Source organism: Acomys russatus, chromosome 12 (assembly GCF_903995435.1).
Source record: "Acomys russatus chromosome 12, mAcoRus1.1, whole genome shotgun sequence".
NCBI classification, from domain to species: Eukaryota; Metazoa; Chordata; class Mammalia; order Rodentia; family Muridae; genus Acomys; species Acomys russatus.
In genome coordinates, this window is record NC_067148.1 from 57,466,299 (window position 1) to 57,486,654 (window position 20,356).

Here is a 20,356-nt window from a genome sequence, read left to right on the forward strand (position 1 = left end):
CCTGGGCGGGACCTGCTGGTGAAGCTTCCTGCCCATGTGGCACTGCACCTCACATCTTGTTTTATTCCTCATAAACCACCAGAGTCCACTTTACAGATTTCAGTGGATGAAACATTCGAAGGGGACAGATGTCACAATGATGCCTCTTAAAGCAGGCTCCTGGGCAACTCCACATCTCAGAATTTCATAGTGAAGACCATGTGCATGCATGTGTGTGTATGTGTGTGTGTGCGTGTGAGTGTGTACATGTACATACATGAATGTGTATGTGTGTGAGTGTGTGTGCATGTGCATGAATGAATTGTACGTCTATGTGTGTGTGCATGTGTGTGTGTGCGTGCGTGTGTGTGTGTGTGTGTGTGTGTGTACATTCTCTGCGTGCAGTATTAGTGCTATAAGTCTCATATACTTGGGTAAATTGATTTAACTTCATCAGCCCTCCACAGTGAAAAATGTCATCATTAAAATGCTATTATGTGGTAGAGGTGTTTTTAAAACTGCAGCAGTATTTTTCATATTTAAATTAGTCAATTATATCTTCTGTCATGGAGCCCTAAATCTTGTACCTGCAGAAAATGGAAATAAGTAAAATACTGCTCCATTATTTCTTTCAGGATTCAGAAGGAGTAGAAATTATGTTAGGAGTCTGTGCCAGTGGCCTATTGATATATCGCGACCGGCTTCGAATAAACAGATTTGCTTGGCCCAAGGTCCTTAAAATTTCTTATAAGCGGAACAACTTTTACATTAAAATCCGGCCAGGAGAGGTAAGTGCGTCCATATCTTCATAGGCTTTTGGAAGGAAGCTCCCAAGTGCAAGCAGAAATGTAAACCATGTGTTTGTTTGCTCCAGGCATTGTGGGACATGGGGGTTGTGTCTAAATGCCTCCGAGAATTTGCTGTAGGTTTCTCCAGTAAATAGTAACAGAATGTTCACTTCTTTATTAGCTTATTCTAGGTTTTTTTTTAAACCAACTCTATACATTAACTGAAAGGACTTTCAAAATCGTATTTTAATGTAGAATCAAGACTCATGACTAATTTTTTTATGTCTCAGGCTGTGGTGAATACTTATTTTCCCTTGTGTCCTGTTGTAATTCCATTGCCCCATTTTGTTCTCCTGCGAATCTGGGTGCTCTCTCAAGTCAATAGCTTCAAGCTAGTGTGCTTTAAAGTATAAGAGATACTGGAATGGAGTCCTGAGAATGTGAATTATTTAACTTTTTATTAATCAGAGAAACTAATAGAGTAAGAGCTGTTAATACTCTGTGATCTGACAGCTACACTGTGAGCTGACAGCTACACCGTGAGCTTACCTCTTCCTTGGTGATTTGTATGTGGTGTGATGTAAGCACCTGCTGGTTTCTCCCCCTTGGGAGGTGAGTTAATAAACACCTAAAATTTCTGGTAGGCGTGGCTAACATACTAAAGGCTGTCAGACCTCCAAGATCCCTGCTCATCCGTGTGTCTGAACACTTTCTGGTGTAATATTAGGATCTTCTCTCTTAAGATTGTATCTCTCCCATGAAGTTTCTTAGTGGAAAATTTATTTTTCAAAATTAAAACATAAGGTTGGAGACATGGATGTCTGGATAAGAGCACTTGTCGCTTTTGCAGGTGACCCAGGTTCCATTCCCGGCACCCACACATTGGCTTACAACCATCTGTAGCTCCATTCCCAGAGCATAAGATGCCCTCTTCTAGAGGGCTCCTCGGGTGCCAAGCATGCAAGTGGTGTAATACATACAGACAGACAAAACATTCATATGTGTAAATCTTTAGAAAGCTGAAAAATTATAGAGCAAAAATAAAATTTAACATAAGTTTAAAATCATAACTATCTATAATGCCATAATATGTATTTCACATGACTATACCTGAAACTGTAGTGTTTTTAAAAATATTTTTTTAAAGATTATATGATAAACACTTACCACACATACACTCATTTGAATTCAGTGACAACAAAGTGGGCAGCAGTTTCCTGTCAGACAGGACAGGAACATTAGAAACGGACACATACTATCGGCTCTTTTTCTTCAGGCATTTTCAGTTTCTACGAGCCGAGAAGCAGTGGGCACTTGAAGCTGTCATGCCATGTTACACACAGACAGTGTTCTGTAGATGTGGAGGCGGCAGTGTTGGGGGGTCAGAAGGGAAAGTTGGTGACGTGAATTAATGGACAGCCATGAACCATGGGGGGTTTAAATATGGCACCTAGGAGGAAGACTTTGTGCTTTCATAAATTTCATAATGAAATCCAACTGCGTAATATGACAATGTGATAAGACCCAGAGGCCATGAGAGAAGAATGGAGGAAGCAGTTCCTGAAAGAAAGGTTCTGGGCAGAACTGGCCCGGTTTAGAGCGTGATGGGGACAGGAAGAAAGGGAGAAGCTTCCAGAAGGATCAGAGGGTTCTGTTCCTATGAGTGACATTGAAGAGATGATTTTAAACGTGAGGGGGAAATTGGGGAAATTTTTCAGAAAATAAGATGGAAATTCTTTAAACACAGACCTATTCCCTGCTTTTGAGTTTCTCTTAGTTAAAAATATTAACACTTTGCCAGTTTTTAATGTTAAAATTTAAGAATCAGAAAGGAGAAATAAGGTCAGAAATGTGATAAAATGAAAGTCATTTAAAAAAAATATCAAAATGACTCAATCACTTGGAAGATTTGCCCTAATGAAGGCAGACAATAAGTAGTCATCAGCTGTATGTACCTTATTAAAGGCCATAACATGACATAAATTGCCCAAATAAGAAGGGTTCAACAGAAGGCTCTAATAAAAAGTGAACGTCACTGTTCAAGAGAGGGGTAGGCTGACAGGCAGCACAGGGTGAGGCAGACAGCACAGGCATTAAGGGACTCAGCACCACAGAACACACATGAGTCTCTGTATAAAGGGATCCACTCGCAGTGTGTGGTCTGCACAGAGGGCATGCAGAATGGTGATTAATGTGGGTTAGGAGCAAGTAAGAGTCCAGAAGCATCGGGAGCACCGGCCCGCGGCGTGCACTAAGGTGGGTGGTGAGCTTTTAGAAGCAGCAGAGTTGGCTCCTCTTAGGCATAAAAGCAAGGAGTGAGAAAGGCCTTTGGTTCTGGCAGAAGCAGGTGCAGAGAAACGTGCTCCCCTTATGCTCACATTTGAGTTAAAAATCACTGGTGCCCCACAAGCTCTGCAGACACAAACCGGAGCGGGAAGCCTGTCTGTTTCCACTGCTAAGTGGCTTGAACTGGAGACAGTGAGGGTTTCCAGAGGCATGAAGCCGGAGCTGAGTTAGAAAGAAGATAGCCACCACATCCAGCTGTGCTGGGACAGGAGGAAGAACTTTTCAGTGCTCTGTAACTCAGTCTGTAAACAGAGTCGGCATTGAGTCATACATTTCAAAATGCCCTCTAGGGATGACCTTGACAATTCCCATCATTAAGTCCCATAGAGATTGAGGAGATGATTATCACAGGAAATCCCTAGTCTGATCGTCACATTGTGTGACCTTTGAAATTCTCAGTGTACTCCAGAAATATGTATACTTATTGTATGACTGTAAACATGGTGAGCATCTTTAGAAAGAGAAGAGAGATTCCTCCTAGTGTCTTTCACCAAGGGTGAACTGACTCTAGCCTGGGCAGAGGCTTTTTTTTAGATGTTAGACACAAGGGAAAAGGATGGCCTTTAGTCAACAGCCACATTACTTACTCGGACCTTCAGACCGCAGCAGTTTTTCCGACTACCACGCTACAGGAATGGCTGAAGCAAACAGGAAGCTGGGAGAAGGCAAATTCTGATGTATTTACCAATCCCCCCTAGTTACCTGAGCAAACAAGAGGTCAGCAGTAGCATATCTCCCATGCCGTGCCTACGTGATTTCCCTCACCTTGGTGCGTTGCCTCTTAAATTACCTTTGGTGTAGATGTCACCACTCTGGTTACTCTGTGCTCCTAGGAATAAGCCTTTCTGTGTAAGGTGGTTGCCCTCTGCTGGCCTGATGCATGAGGCCTGCAGACATGATACAGAAGAGCAGATATTTATCTTGAGAGCCTAAATGACTGACAGGATCGCCTGAAGGTTCTCAACAAGTAGAGAAACAGGAAAATGTGCTCTGCCAGTCTGTCACGTACAATATAGAGACGTGTGAGCAGTCAGGACCATAACCCACAACAGAGCGCACGGGGCCTCAGCAGCACCACATAAATAGCAAGGCATCAGCTATGGAGAATGGATATATAGCTCCAAGTACGTGTTAGGAGAAAGTGTTGTTTCTTCGGGTGCTGGTTTCTGAGCATTTTAGCTCAGGTCCTCCTGTCACTAACAAAGCCTGAGACTGGGAGGGTTTGGTCTCAGAGGGAACCCACCATCTCCCTGATTTGAGTTCAGATTTTCTGAGGTGAGTGACCCCATAGAACCCTGCATGCCTGACACAGTCATCTACACTTCAAGCTTTTTAAAGTGAAAGATTTAAAAAAAAAAAAAAAAAAGAGTATTTTAAAAATGAGTGGATCTCTTAGTGTGAATTCTGTACATAGCAGCTGACTCACTGAGTAACAAAAATAATTATGAAATGAACTCTTAAAAGCTTTTTATTAATAATACAAGAGTGAACTTTAATCTCTCCTCTTTTTAAAAAAAAAAAAAAACAATTTAGTTTGAACAATTTGAAAGCACCATTGGGTTCAAGTTGCCGAACCACCGAGCTGCCAAGCGTCTTTGGAAAGTGTGTGTGGAACACCATACATTTTTCAGGTAGGAAGCAAATATTCAGATTTCTTCCTAACAAAATTTTGAATTATTGGAGCCACTTGTACTAGACTGAAAACAGAAAGTTGTAGAGGAAAATGTCATGGACTCTCTTTTTATTCCCGGAGTTACAAGGACCACTGTTTCCTGTCAATTTTTTCCTCCTTCTTTTTAAAAAATGTGCATACGTGAAGGCCCCTCTCTATCTTTCTCTGTGTGTGCGTGTGCATGTGCGTGTGTGTGTGTGTGTGTCACTGCGCACATGGAGTTCAGACGATAACCTTGGGCAGCCCTCCTCACTTCCCACGGTGTTTAAAACAAGGCTGTTCACACTGCCTGCCCCAGGCTGGCTGGGGTCGGTGTTCACACTGCCTGCCCCAGGCTGGCTGGGGTCGGTGTTCACCCTGCCTGCCCCAGGCTGGCTGGGGTCAGTGTTCACACTGCCTTCCCTAGGCTGGCTGGGCTCTGCTGGCTCCACTTCCGTCTCCCTGTGGATGCGCTGCTATTGCAGGATCTACCTGGCCCAGATTTAAGTGGGTTTTGGGGATCAAAACCCAGGCTCTCGTGTGTACCCGGCACTGCATCACCCGCTGAGCCATTTTCCCAGCCACTTTGTTTCTTTTTTTGAGATGCAGCCTCACTTTGTAGTCCAAGCTCTCCTGAGGTTCCCAATCCTCCTCCCTCAGTCTCCTGAGAGTTGGGATCACAGACCTGTGCTGCCATCCCCCGCTCACACTGAGAGCTGGTGCAAAGTCCTAAAAGAACATTTTACTAAATTAGAATGATTTCCCTTAATTTGTCTTTACTTGTCTGCTCTTCCTTTATATCATGTGTTTTCATCATTATATTTTGTAATTTTCAATTGTGCTGTCCATTCCCTCTCCATACCCTCTGTGGGGGTTGGGGAGTGTGGGGGGAGTATTAGAAACAGGTCTCCCATAGCCCAGGTTGACCTTTAACTCACTATGTAACAAAGGATGATCCTTCTGTTTTTATCTCATAAATGCTGGGATTGCAGGTATGTGCCACCATGCCTGGCTATTTCTTTTATTTTATTTTATTTTATTTTATTTTATTTTATTTTATTTTTCAGTAGTGCGAGGGATAGACCCCAGGAGCTTGGCATGCTGGGCACACATTCTGCCACTGGCCAACACCTGTTTTGCTTTAACTTCTGTATAATATTCCCAGTAAATGCACGCTGTATGTATCGATAATGTTTCTTTTTATAAAGTTAGATTCACTTAACTGCAAGTTGTACGTTAAACTTTTAGCACAGAAAGCACAGCAATAAGCTTTAAACACTATCTGAATGTGAGTTAATCTTCCTGGTGTTTTCTGTAATACTTTTAGACTCCTGCTGCCAGAAGCACCTCCAAAGAAATTCCTGACCTTGGGCTCCAAGTTCCGCTACAGTGGCAGAACTCAGGCGCAGACGAGAAGAGCCAGTGCACTGATAGACCGCCCAGCACCTTACTTTGAACGTTCATCCAGCAAACGATACACCATGTCTCGCAGCCTGGATGGAGGTAAGTATCGCTCAGTGGCCCTCAGTGGCATCACTCAGTGGTGTCACATAGTGGCCCTCAGTGGTGTCGCTCAGCGGCCCTCAGCAGCCCTCAGTGGTGCTCAGTGGCCCTCAGGGGTGCTCAGTGGCACTCAGTGGTGCTCAGCGGCCATCAGGGGCCCTCAGTGGCCCTCAGTGGTGTCGCTCAATGGCCCTCAGCAGCCCTCAGTGACCCTCAGTGGCGCTCAGTGGCCCTCAGTGGCATCACTCAGTGGCCTTCAGTGGCATCACTCAGTGGCCCTCAATAGCTCCTGGTAGCTCCACAGCGGGGCATATGAAACCACCGGGAGCTTTGGCTAAACAGACATCTCCTTGCTCTCTGAAGAATGACACGGTGTGGGCCTGAGGAGCTGAATGGCAGGCTTTGAGCATTCTCACCTCTGAAATACAGTCTGTGTCGCTCTATGTCACTGGGAGTGCGTGTAGGAGTACTTCAGTTAGGACCAGGCAAGCGACGATCTCAGTTTTAGCAGACTGAACCCCAAGAAGGTTGCCTTCATCCTCCATGTGGGACTCCCGTTCTAGAGTTCAGATCTCCTCCAGGCAGGTCTTCAGGGATCAAGAGAAAGAAAACTGTAAGTTAAATACATCTCTGTTTCTAAAACAATTAGGGAGAATAAGAATTGTGGTAGCTGGGAGAGAGCCTCGCTGTGGTGCGTGACCCTGTCTGCTGTCCAGTCACACGAAGCAGCCAGTGGCGGCGGCGAGCTCACCTAAGTGGAGAGCATCACCTGAGCTTGCAGTAGGGGGTGGTTTTGTTGTGACATTGTCCTTCACAACCAAGGGCTCTGCTTCCTGCTCCAGAGCCTGCCAGCAGTAGGAGGACACTTAGGGCCTGGCAGTGGGCAGGTCTAATCCCGCCCCTGGCCGTGACTTGGCTGGCTCTTGGAGGACTCATCCTGAATGGATAGCAAATTAGTCATATCTGAAAGAACTTTAACAGGTAAGCCTAAATAAAAAGGAAACAGTTAGATTGCCTGGGTCACTCTTTCCCCATCTGAATTTTTCCTGCCACTCCTTGGTGGGTCGTAGCTCCCCTTGACCCATTTACCTTGTCTCAGGGTGGCCAAGGGCGAGCCACTCCCCAACCTCCTGATTAAGGAGCAACCGTGCTGCGCTATGAATGTTCCAATGTAGGAACAACGCCTATGTAGCATGTAGGAAAATACGTTCTGTGGCCCTCAGCTTTAGTCACGTAAAAACGGACATAGGACCACATTCAGCAGGGCTGCCATGAAGAGGAAAGACGGTGCGTGGGAACGCAGTCTTGGCGTCAATGTAATTGTCACTATCATTGTGTTGATAATCATCCTTAGACGCTTTTGTGAGATGGCCAGCATCAGTTACATCAGCCTTCATCTTTGGAGATTCTGACTCTGCAGTCAACCAAATGTAGGATGAAGCTGTATAGGCTGAAAACATGAGGGACTCCAGGGTGGGTGGGGGAATTTAGCTTACCAAGCAGGCCCAGAACCCTGAGCTCAGTTCCGCCCCCAGCACCAGTAGAGAAGATAGACAGACACACAGACAGCTGACAGACAGCTACAACTGCCACTGTTTCTGCCCCTTAAAGCATGAATCACATCCATACTGAATACACAGATTCTCTAAACAGTACAATTTGGTAACGATTTCCATATTATTTACATTGTGTTAGGTTCTTTAAAAAAAAAAACAGTAGAGATGGCTTAAACACCAGAGGCAAATGTGCACAGGTTGTGTGTAAGTAGTGTGTCATTCTCTCTAAAGGACGTGAGCATGCAGGCTAAGTGTTCGGAGGAGTACTGGCACACCCCACAGTAGGTGCCTAGAGAGGATGCTGCCGCTCCGTATCTTTCAGTGTTTCTAGAACATTTGCAGTTGAATTAAGACAGGAAAATCTCCATGTTTATGCCACAAACTTTCTTCCTGCTCTTTGGAGACTCTTGGCTGAGAGTTCGTATGTTCTCTGAGTCAGTATTTGAGGAATGTCTGCAGAATTGCAGCGTCTCTCCTTTCCCTGAACACCACCTACCTTGTTCTGTGTTGTGCACCTGAGGGAGTGCGGTTGTTGTCAGTGTTGCATTCCTCTTGACCTTTGTGTGAAAACAGAAAGCAATTGTGAGATCATTGTACTAATACCAAGCTGTCTCTTCCTTTCTGCCCAAAAGTGATGTTAGTATGTGTCTTCCCGCTCTCTGTTGCCCTGCCAGTTCTAGAATGCTTTCTGCTTTGGAGCCTGGTGCCATGCCCGCATGTTAGAGCATTAAGCTGCTTGATGATGTGACAGCGCCCCGTGTAACATAACAGCATAACTGGCCGCTGAGAAGCCGTGTCCCCTGTGAGCTTTTCATCAGTGTGAAGAGGCAGAGAACAGCCTAGTGAGAGGCCTCACTTAGAGCCTTCTTATTCTAAAGTACCTAAGACGTGAACTCAGGTCTTGCTTTCTGTCTGTGATCAAACTATGCGGTATTTAAAAAACAGTGCTTATAAACTTCACTGGGTTTTTTTAATGGTATCTAAGCCCTAAAAGAATAAATAGCAAAATTTTAAATTTATCTGAATTAAGCACTGAGCTGACTGAAGAATCTTTTACTAAGACAGTAGCTGACCTCACATCCCTGTGCTCACGTGCTCTGCCTCTGCATGTGTTCAGCTGGATGAGGGGCTGACCTCACATCCCTGTGCTCACAAAAATGTGTGTGTGTATGAATATGTTATATATATAATACATTATATGTAATATATAAATATATTACACACACACACATATATGTATATATAAATATATATAAAATCACCATCTGTTTAACACGCAGTGGAAATTAAAACACTTCCCTACATCAATTAAAGGAATGACCGTCTAAATTTTTTTAATCTCTGCCAAAAATTATTAAAGTTTCTTACTGTGTTTTGAGCTTTTATATTGTAAGAGCGATGGGCTTTTCAACACCGAGCAACAATAGAACTACTCCATTTTCCCCTGACGGGTGGCACTTCGTGGGCATGCTCAGCCAAGTTACTAGAGCACTTACCATGAATACTGCTGCGGACTGTTGAACTTAGTGTGACTCTGGAGTGCCCACCTAGTGCTGCTGGGTAAAACCCGCCTCTTCTCCTTCAAGTCCTCCCCACCCTCTCCTTGAAGTCCTCCCCACCCCACCAGAGGGCACGAGAATGCTAAGCATCGTTCTAGAGTCCAGGACCCCTGGGCCAGGTGATGCAGAGAGCTGTAGTGCTTGGCTGTCGGTCCCTGCAGCAGTGCCCCCCGCCCCCTTTGCCTACGCAAACCTGCCTGACCCTCCACTGGTGGTTTTCCCCCAGCAATGGTACCACGTGGTGTCGCTGTTCTGTCTTCTGACTTAACTATTTGGGATTTTATTTCCGATTGCATTTGCTTTTAGCATCAGTGAATGAAAACCATGAGATGTACATGAAGGATTCTATGTCTGCTGCAGAGGTTGGCACAGGCCAGTACGCCACAACAAAGGGCATCTCTCAGACCAACCTGATCACCACTGTGACTCCAGAGAAAAAGGCTGAGGAGGAGCCTGTGGAGGACGAGGACCGAAGGAAGAGGGCTGAGGAAACCACGCCCGTTGCAGCCCTCCGGCACGAGGGAAAGGTACAGCTCCGGCTGCCTTCTAGCTGTTCTGAGACGGGAGGCCAGGAGTGTGTTGGGTGGAGGAGCATTCAGACTCAAGCGCTGGTCATGGTCATGTCAGCCTTTATATGATTAGCAGTATTTTAGCATTTTCTCTAAACGTTGTTTTCTTAACATTTTGGAAACTTTTTAACAAGGAGTGTGTATACAAGACTTTCAACAGCTGTTCTGTATAGATCTCTTTAAAAGTGCTTTGGATAATTCAAAGGTTTTTTTTTTTTTTTTTTTTTTTTTTCTTTTCTGTTTGGACTCACCTTTTATACCTGTCACTAAAGCCATAATCTAAAGCCATTGATTGTTTCTGGCCCGACTCGTACCCAAATATGGTATGCTTTATCATAACCTGAGTGTTTATATCTAATCTCTTAGTCTTCTAACTATGATCTAATCTGCAAAGGGGTGGCCGTGTTTTGAAAGGGCTATACAAGCCTGTGTTGCGATGAAAGAGCAAAGTGAATTTGACATAATAGCAGGATTCATTCGTGCATGTTATGACATCACTTCCCCCAAATTGAATTTTAAATATTACTTTTTGGTTTCAGATAGATTTCTTATGATCCAATATTATATCAACTTGCTAGAAAAACAGCTTAAAACTTAACATATTTGGGGGTTTCGTGCACAGTACAAATGGAAATGAGAGCCCCCTGAATTGTCCAGCACACACAGAGGGGGGCGTGAGAGGTGAACCATCTTGCAGTCTCCAGCTTACCCTGACTGTATTAGATTCCCTGGTGGTTTTTTTTACATACAAATGTTCTTCAAAGAACAGTTGCCTGGGACTGCACAGGGCTTCTTCCCATGACAGTTCAGCAGCCTCCTAAGCAGTTCTTCATCCGATAAATGACATCTGCCTCCAAGGATGTGGCTTAGTGACGAAGGACTGGGCCTAGCATGCACAACCCCTTAGCTTACCGTCCAACACCTAAAACACCTAAACTGAATAAATCAACACTCTCTATCATAGATAAAAGTGTTTCAGGTCACCCCATGGACTATTCCACTTTCCCTGCTAGGAACAGATTCTTTGTTTTGCTAACACAGATATCAGCCCCAAGTCAGAAATGGCAGCAGGGCCTTCGGGTCACATCTGCTGCCTGGGTGTGCTTTGCTCTAAACCTGGCCTTTGCAGTCTTCTCATCACTTAAGCCAAGGGTCAGACCGTACACCTGGGATGCGGTGGGGAGGGGAGATGGCCCACCTGGGACGCAAACGCGAGCGGTTCCTGCACCTGATGGTCACAGGCTTTCTTGAGATTTAGCCAGTGCCTACAGATGATGGGCATGGCTGTGAAAATACACTTAAATGGCAAACAGAAAGAAAGGATTTTATGTTTGCTCCCGAAGTACTTCCAGGTCTTCTCCCTTCATTTTGTTGTTTAGAGGCCACCTGTGACCTTTACAAATAGGAACATGCAGTGCCCAACCCCCTTGACCATTGCTGTCCTGGGGAAGTGAAAGGCACAGAAAACTTGTCCCCTCATATCCCTAGTCTCCAGGAAGATGGCCTTTCAGCAGGAAGGTGGCCTTTCAGCAGCGCCTCCTCAGGGAGGCTGTAACTGAGACCTAATACTGACTGGGTACTGCCAGTCTTTATTTCCCCTCTGCAAAGCTGCCTTTCCAAAAGCCATTTAACACACAGCACAGAAGATTAAACCATAATTTTATTCTTTTTCCATCATCTTCAAAAATCTACATGGAGGATGCTTGTTTTGAAGCAAAATGAAACTTCACCGCTGGAAATAATGTGCAAAGGACTGTTCCCAGGCCGCCTGGGCAGGGGCATGTCGCTGTAGCTGATGACTGCCCCACCCCCAGCCCCAGGTCCAGGGCAGTGTCTCACAGCCTGGGGAGCGCTGCCTTCATGAAGAGGCTGCATGTGGCATCTGCATTGTTCTTAGCTGAATGAGCTCTGTGCAGACGCCTGGTCAGGGTGCAATGTTTCATGTCAAGTGTGAGTGCCAAGGAAACATTCCAGAGGTTGACACATCCAGACCGACCTTTATCGGGCCTTGCCTCTGTCCCTCGTACTTCAGATGTGATTTTATTTGTGCATTTTCTGCCCCTTTGTTGCTATATTTATCACATTAATAACCACCACCGAGCAGGCTGAGTAATCTCGTGCTCTGAAGCTGCTAGGTACCACACACGCACAGGCACGCACTCGCGCACGGAGGCAGGGCAGCTGAAGAAGGCTATCTCAAGCGCCATATGACCTGGCCTTGAACTTACCACGCTTCTCCCCAGCCCGTTAGGGACTCCCTGCTTCTGGCTCTGGCTCCTGAGACTGCCAGGGTCCCAACCAATGGAGTCGGTTCTCCAAGCTCATAAAAGCAGCAGGTTGCGGGGACCACCGCGTTGGGAATGCTTGCTTCGTAATGCAGGATTCTACCCTCAGGCAGAAACGTGCCTCCTCTGCTACAGAAGCCGGAAGGGGGCCAAGTGGCTGCATCTTCCCATTTGCAGACCATGTGTAGCTGACGGCAAACACTGAGAAGCCACGTTACAGGAAGCCTGTTCCTTTTGCTGGTAAACGTCCTTAACCCCGAAGTGCTCACTGCTGGCACCCTCATCCCCATTTGTAACTGTTCTCAGACAGGAATGGGGCCAGAAACTTCGCGATTCAGAGACCCACCTGTTTGGGGTCTAGTTGGCTAACCAAGGAAGGAGAGATGGTTAGAAATTGAACACAGTCCAAATTTGAATCGAATTTCATTCTTATGTTTAACCCCACTGAGCTGTGGGACTGGTCGGTTACCTAGAGGTCAAGAAGACGCTATTGAAAGTCTTGGTTTTCACTGATTAGAGTTGTTCGCTCTTCAAACGTGTTTATGCTGGCTTCTCCACAGCGACGTACGACCTGACCTTTAACGACATCTCAGCCTGTTGTATGATGGTCTAGTAGGAGAGCCTTAGTCCCCCTGAGCATCGCTGCCAAGCAGCCTGACTGCTTTAAAGCTCTTGTTTTTACAGTTTTATGTTGATGCCCGTGAGAACCGTTAACTAATTGCACTTTTCTTTTTGTCCTTTTTGCATCCACGTTGACTGTTTCCTGTCTTTCCCTGTCTCTCTCACATCAGTCACCCGGGCATGGCACCGACTCATGTCCCTTGTCACCCCCACCAGCCCATCCTGACCCCGCATCTCCCACAGAGCTTCGCAGGCGGCGTAAGGAGAAGGAAAGCACCGGTTCCAGTTCCGCGCTGCCCCAGGCTGAGCCAGCCTCGGAGTCCAACGGCCAGGGCAAGGCTTGTGGAGGGGACCAGGACATGGCATTTAGTTATAGGCAGCAGACCGGCAAAGGAGCCACACTGTTTTCCTTCTCCTTACAGCTCCCTGAGTCATTCCCCTCACTCCTAGACGACGACGGGTACCTCTCGTTCCCCAACCTGTCTGAAACCAACCTGCTGCCCCAGAGCTGGCAGCACTTCCTGCCCATCCGCTCGCCCTCCCTCCTACCGTGTTTCCTCTTCATCTTCTTCTTCCTGCTGTCTGCTTCCTTCTCAGTGCCATACGCCCTCACTCTCTCCTTCCCTCTGGCTCTGTGCCTCTGCTACCTGGAGCCCAAGGCGGCCTCCTTGAGCGCCTCCCTAGACAATGACCCGAGTGACAGTTCAGAAGAAGAGGTGTGTACCTCAGCATAGAACACACTTCCCCTGCGTGTTCCGTGCTTCAGTCCGAAACAGTGTTAGCTGGCTGCTGCGACACTGGTCCTACTTTCAGAGCCTCATTTATCGTCTGTGCCACTACGTTGAGGGTTTTTCGTGTTGGGGAGTCCAAGCCAGGCCCCAGGGTTAGGCACAACACCATGTGGCTGTAGCAGTCTATAGCCCGCTGTAATCATTGCGTGACCCACCGAGTTCGACGTGGGCTAAGTAAGGACTCAGCAGAACGCAGCTTCAAATGCCCCACTCACTGTGGAAAGGTCATGTCTTAGCTACAGATTCTGCTCAGTTATGGTCGAGTAAGTTGAATCCCATATAATACAAATAAGTAGCAGAGGCGGATGGGATTGTGACCAAGGGATTGTGGTTGAGGCCACGTATCATTGTGTTCAAGTAGCATCCTCAAATTGTCCTGTTTTTCCTTCCCGTGGGATGCCAAATTCCAGATCCCCAAAGTTTTGGAATGGGATACAAGTTCTCGTTGTTGGGTTAGAGGGAATGCCTACCAACGACAGTTTATCCCACACAGGCCGGAAAGAACCACAGGGACCACATATGTAATGCCGTGGTGTCCAGAAAGGAACGGGACAGGTTTCTTTCCTCGCTTTATGCTGGTCATGCCCATGTGTGTATCAGACAGCAGCGAAAGACCCAACAGTTGAATGTGCAACAGCCAGACTTGACGTGTCTGGCCCTTGGCCAGGTGGGTCTTTTTTTTTTTTTTTTTTTTTTGGTTTTTCGAGACAGGGTTTCTCTGTGTAGCCTTGGCCATCCTGGACTCACTTTGTAGACCAGGTTGGCCTCGAACTCACAGCGATCCGCCTGCCTCTGCCTCCCGAGTGCAGGGATTAAAGGCGTGCGCCACCACGCCCAGCACCAGGTGATCTTATAACGGGAGAAAACCCCAAATTCTGAGCCTGTCCCCCTCCTGCCCCTCAGCCCAGCCACTAGGGTAGTCCGTGTAACAAGCAGCTTCTCCTCCAAACTGCTCTGTTTCCCATGGCTCCACAGCCCCATGAACAGCACAGCAGTTTCCCTTCCAAAGGATGTCAGTCAGAACACAGGGCAAAGACCAGAAGCTGCCCCCCAGAGGCACCGGCTGTCATGTCTTCACCCAAGCTTGCCTGTTCCCTCAAGGCAAGCACTATATGTGACTGGAGACAAGCCAAGCACTCTTTGCGTTAGAAGAAAATCACAAAGTCGAGACAACACATTAAAAAAAAAGAAAGAAAAAGGAAGGGAAGAAGAAAGACAGACAGAAAGAAAGAAAGAAAGAAAGAGAAAGAAGAAGAAAGAAAGGTCTATTTGGTTCCACACTCAGCTAGAAAGTGGCAATTTGGCCCGCATTTGTTAGTGTGTAGTGCTGCTAAAATGTGTCAGCGCCTACCTTTAGTAGCCGGGCGACTGTTTCCGAGCAGCAAAGGGCAAACGTGAATGCTCCCACAGGTGTTTTAAAGGGGAGCCTAGGTGTTCCAACTCATTACTGCTCAAGAGTCCTTTTCCAGGTTCTGTGTGTGTGCACAAGTAGATAACGATATTTCTATTGCAACAGACTTTCGGAGCCACTTTAAACCTTAGGCTTTTAACACAACTGTCACAGTGGCAACACCATCAGATGGAAGAGCACTTGAGCGTGCTGCCGCTGGGGATAGCACATTATCTGCAAAGACCACTGACGGCTTGCCAACGTGGAAATTCGCTTTCTCTTTGAGCAGAGGCGTAGGTCCCCATGCTCACCTGCTCTTCTCAGTCCCGAGCCACCGTTCATTTGAACTTCCCTCGTGCTAACCACACAGATCTTGTGCCTAATCCAGGGTCTACATGTTGTGGGAGTCGGTGCATGAGAGCCAGTGTTAAACCTGGGCATGTCTGCATTACATCAGCAAAGCAAATCACAGCATCCCCGCTTTACGCTCCTGGGTACCACACTGGGTGGGAGCTTCTCCGGCCCCAGGCCTCAGTGCTGCACACTGTGAGGCTGAGCCAACACTGGCCAGTGCAGCCTCCATTCCCCGTGTATTCCAGCCCCCTGGTGCCTGCCCGTGCTAGCACCACTGTACCCCAAGGCTTTGGGTTTGGCCATCTGTTCAACATTGACTCAACCCCAAGTGTTGAGAGCCTCACAATCTAGTCATCTTAAGATGAAAAATTCGTATTTGGGTCCTCCCATTTCTTAAAACACCACTTGTTTATATGGCTTATTTTATCTGTAGGCCTCAAGTGCTTTGGCAGCCAAACTGAATGAGTTCTTAAAACGCAATTCATCTCTGCCCCCTTTTGTTTCGCAAAATCACTAATGACAATGAACCTTTCTACATTTTCCTTGTGTTGTAGACAGTTAATCAGTTATTGGCTTTCTCAAAAGCAAGACCCAGCATACACGCACTTAATCACTTCAGATAATGAAGCAGTTGGCCCAGCAGTATTTCTCTTCAGCTTTCAGAATGGTAAAATAAGAGGCAGAATATCAAATCACCTTCCATGAAACACTAAGATGAATTTAGTTTACCATACCATAGGACGGGATTATATATGGATTTCTGAGTAATTTTTATAATACTACGGAAAGGGAGATTTATTCAAATAATCAAGTATGTAAGAAAAATTAATTCATCAACCAGCTTATAACTTTAAATTGTGTAAAGATGGTGCCGCACAATCACTCGTGGCACCCTGTCCTTCCGCAGTGTGGTGTAGTCACAGTCATGTTTTATTATTATTAATAATATCAATATAAATAACTGCTGCTATCCAAAACTTCTTTATTCGGTTATTATTACTGTTGTTGATAGATTGGACCATACAGTAGGAATTTCAAGGCGTCTACAATGGAGGTTTTTTCTGACCACATTGAATTTTTGGTCCTCATGCCTCACTACAGGCACATGCCCTGCACCCAGGTTCTGGAGGAGTTTAGAAAAGACCATTTGATACCTAGGAACATCAGAGTAATAGCTAACAATATATTACATTTCAGTTGCCACTGGCAATTTGTGATTCTGTGTGACAGGAATTCCATAAAGCATTTGATATCTCTTACGAATATGGGCACAGCTCTTATTATCTCCATTTTCCATGGGGGGGAAAAAGGTTAAACTATGGACTATGCCCAGTGCGTCACAGGTTTGAAAAGAAGAGTTTGAGCATGGTCTGACATCGACCCCTCGTTCTAATGCTAAGATGTTGGCAAGTTCATGAAGTAAAACTTAAAGTCGTAAGGAATCCTCTTTAAGTGGGAGAGAATTTCCTCAATAGCATTAGATGTGTTTGTCGCAGGCAGTTAATATTCCAAACACAAGTGGTTCTTATTTTCTTGAAGGCCTAAAAATGTCTTCAAGTTATTCTGTGTTCTGTACTAATTCAAACTGCCCTTTCCCCGGCTGTCTGCATGGAGGCCTGGGGCTACCATGGCCATGCCTTCCCTTTAAAGGAGAAGGAGTAGACACTAATTCTGCCCCACTTTTTAAACTGCGGTTCTCAGGTCATTGAAAAATATCTCTTCCATTTTATTTTTTCTCCATTCTCAGGCATAAGCTGTTAAGTGCACAGGTGAATTCCTTTGTCTTAGGAATATGTAAAACCAAAGTTTTGAGATAGTGTGAGGGAACTCTCCTGGGCAGATAGATCAGAAGAGATGAAACAGAGGGCTGGAGAGATGGCTCAGCTGTTAAGAGCACTGGCTGCTCTTCCAGAGGACCTGGGTTCAACCCCCAGCAGCCCACGGCAGCCCACGCCTGTCTGTAACTCCAGTCTGTGGACACCCACACACAGACCAAAACACCAATGCACATAAAATAGTAAAACTAAGTAAATTTTAAAAAGAAAGACAGAGCAGACCTGACCACCATTTCTAATATCCGTTGGACATCGAAGTTGTATTTAGAACCACAACTCTACAACCCTAATGCCAGTGCTGGCCTTCAGCATATTAGCCACATGGCCTCGACTGACGGGAATTTACTAATAATTGGTTGAAATGTGTGGATGAAAAGCCACTTTGCACTTGATGGCTCATCTTCTCAATAGAAAGTAGTTTTTTGTTTTAAGCACATCAAATCACATGAGTGTTAAAAGTGAGGCCCAAACCGGCTCTTCCAGTACCCCCCCCACCCCCTCCCCGAACCCTTGGTTCTGCCAAATGCTGTGCTTTGTTTGACTTGTCTCTGAGTAGATGTCTCTTTCTATTTTTTTCAATTTATTATTACTATCATTCGCATCATCTGAATGGTCCTCTTGCGATGGGATGTTTAAATGCATATTTGACTATACCTCTTTATATCGGAGAGTGGGGCAAAGTGAACAACAGAGCTGTTACCCATTTGCAACGCTATCTGAAAAATCAAGTTGTGTTTTTTTTTTCTATATGAAATATATGCCTGCGATTCACCAGTGTACACTCTAGTCATTAACTGGTAATGCAGACAGCCTGGTGGTCATAGTGGGTGATCCAACGGTATAAATGAGGGGCTGAAAGTCCAGTGACTATTATAGTAGCTATTAGCATAAATCTAAATTTATTTGCTTTCCTAATGTGGCATTGCTAGAGTAAAATATGTATAAATGAACCTCCGTTTGATTTGTGTTCAGCTTTCTTAGGAGAGCTTTTAGGGGTGTCAGGGGAAGGTGGTGGGGGAGGGGAGACAGCCTGATGTTCTGAACTGTGAAAGCAGACAGCTCAGGGTGGCCCACTGTGTGTGCGCCTCGGGTCTTGACCTCGGAGGGGCTCTGCCGAAGACCCCCAAGCTCTGCCTCTTCTTTGCTTTGCTCATGCCCATGCCCCCTCCCTGTGGGAAGGTGGGATTCCACGGATCCCAGAGAAAGAGAGTGAGTGGTCCTACCGGTGTGCGCTCTGTTTGACCAGACCGGTTTGTTTTCTGTCCCTGCTTCCTCCTCGGATCTGCTGGCTTCTGTGATCCGCAGACTGACAGTGAACGGACAGACACCGCGGCTGATGGGGAAACCAGTGCCACCGAGGTGAGGCTAAGGCGGGAGCGCAGGGGTTTCCTGGCGCAGATGCTTTGTGGGAGGATTCTCTGTTTTAGCTTTCAGACTGGAAAGAAAAGCTGACTCCACAGAAGCCCAATAAATTTTGTTTTGCTTTTAGGTTTTGGTTTGCTTGGGTTTTGCCAGCAATTCTCAAACTGTGGCTTTTATCAAAGTGATCTGAATGGTCCTGGCCTCGTGTTTCGGGTTCCGAGGGGCTGAGGAAAGCGCCGGACTTATATTTCTAACTGGTTCCCAAAAGTCTTGGGCGTTACATCTGTTTGTTTGTTTGTTTGCTTGCTTGCTTGTTTGTTTGTTTGTTTGTTTGTTTTTCAGGGCAGGGTTTCTCTGTGTAGCCTTGGCTGTCCTAGACTCACTTTGTAGACCAGGCTGGCCTTGAACTCACAGCGCTCCAGCAGCTTCTGCCTTCCAAATGCTGGGATTAAAGGCGTGTGCCACCACAGCCGGCTTGGGGTTACATCTTGAGAATCAGTTATCTGAGGACAATACCCTAAAGACAGAAGAGGACCGGGAGGCAGGAAAGGAGGACAGTGATTCTCCTGTCTCAGATCAGAGGCTGTTTGTGCATGCTAGCCATGATCAGTAAGGCAGAAGGCTCACAGAGAACTGAGTTATCTTACCGGCTGGATACAGATATATCTTTAAAACCCCAATGGCCAGCTAATCTTATTAAAGTAAAATTAAACACATTTTTGAGGCCTTGGCTATAACACAAGTCACTCTTAGGGAAAAAAATTCCACAAGGAACCAGCAAATTACTACTTGTAAAAAAGAAAAGTGCAAAGTGTAAAAGACAGCATCCTATTGTTTCTCCTGAATTAAGTCCTTAAGATATATTAGATGTGTATGTGACTTGCTATTCTTAAAATCTGCACTATTAGTAGCAATTAAAATATGATAAAGGTGGAGGGATGGCTCAGCAGCTAGGAGGGCATCCAAGCGCCCACGTGGGGTAGCTCCCAGGGACTCAGATGCTTGTAGCCTCTACAGGCACCTGCACTCATATGTGCTCACCCTCCCACACATAGACAGATGGCTAAAATGTTTAAAGAACACAGTAAAAACAATACAGAGTATGGAAATCACGATGCTCATTTCTCACGATGCCAGAAGAATTTAGGTTTTACTTTGTGACAGAGTTTAGGCCACATGCTGTGTTTTTATATAATTCAATAATAACCATACTTTCTGGGGAGGATTAAAAGTATTGTAAGTGCTCTCTACGTATCACTTAACTGAAAATGTCTTCAGAAAAAAATTATTTTCTGGTGGTATTTCATAAGGTTTCTTCCTTAGGAAGCCACAGCTTATAAATCATGACATTTTAAAGTAGAAGATAACAGCGTGGCACCATTTCCCAGTCTCTTCATAACTACGTGCACAGGTTGCTCATTTTTCTTTGCCAAAAATAAACAAAAAACAAAAAACTACACCTTGAATTGTAAGAGATAGTTGTAAATAGCCTCAGGCTAGTGCATTTGGTAGAGAGCATCCAAACCCGATAAATACTGGGAGTGAGTCTTAAGTCTCTATGGCAATTCTTTAATTTGCTTCATGGCACTAAAGCAAATGTGCACCTCTGTGTAATCTGGCACATTGTGAAACCTAAAAAAAATATAGAGCTGTAATCTGACCCATGTTTAAGAATCAGCTTGTCCCCAGTACTGGGCTGGTGCCCTGTCGCCCTTGTGTACACGGTCCCTTCCCTCTGTGTCACCAGCATCACTACGTCACAGGGAT

The 20,356-nt window shown here is 45.8% G+C and overlaps 1 protein-coding gene across 1 annotated transcript in view; it reads left to right on the forward strand.

Annotated features, from left to right (window-relative positions):
• Positions 1-20,356, forward strand: part of Epb41l3 (erythrocyte membrane protein band 4.1 like 3) — a 157,151-nt gene that overhangs the window by 120,442 nt on the left and 16,353 nt on the right. The window contains exons 9-14 of the mRNA XM_051154467.1: positions 615-767; positions 4,647-4,744; positions 6,092-6,267; positions 9,689-9,909; positions 13,028-13,573; positions 18,533-18,586. Coding sequence (XP_051010424.1) covers positions 615-767; positions 4,647-4,744; positions 6,092-6,267; positions 9,689-9,909; positions 13,028-13,573; positions 18,533-18,586 — 1,248 coding nt within the window. The remainder of the gene's footprint in view (positions 1-614; positions 768-4,646; positions 4,745-6,091; positions 6,268-9,688; positions 9,910-13,027; positions 13,574-18,532; positions 18,587-20,356) is intronic.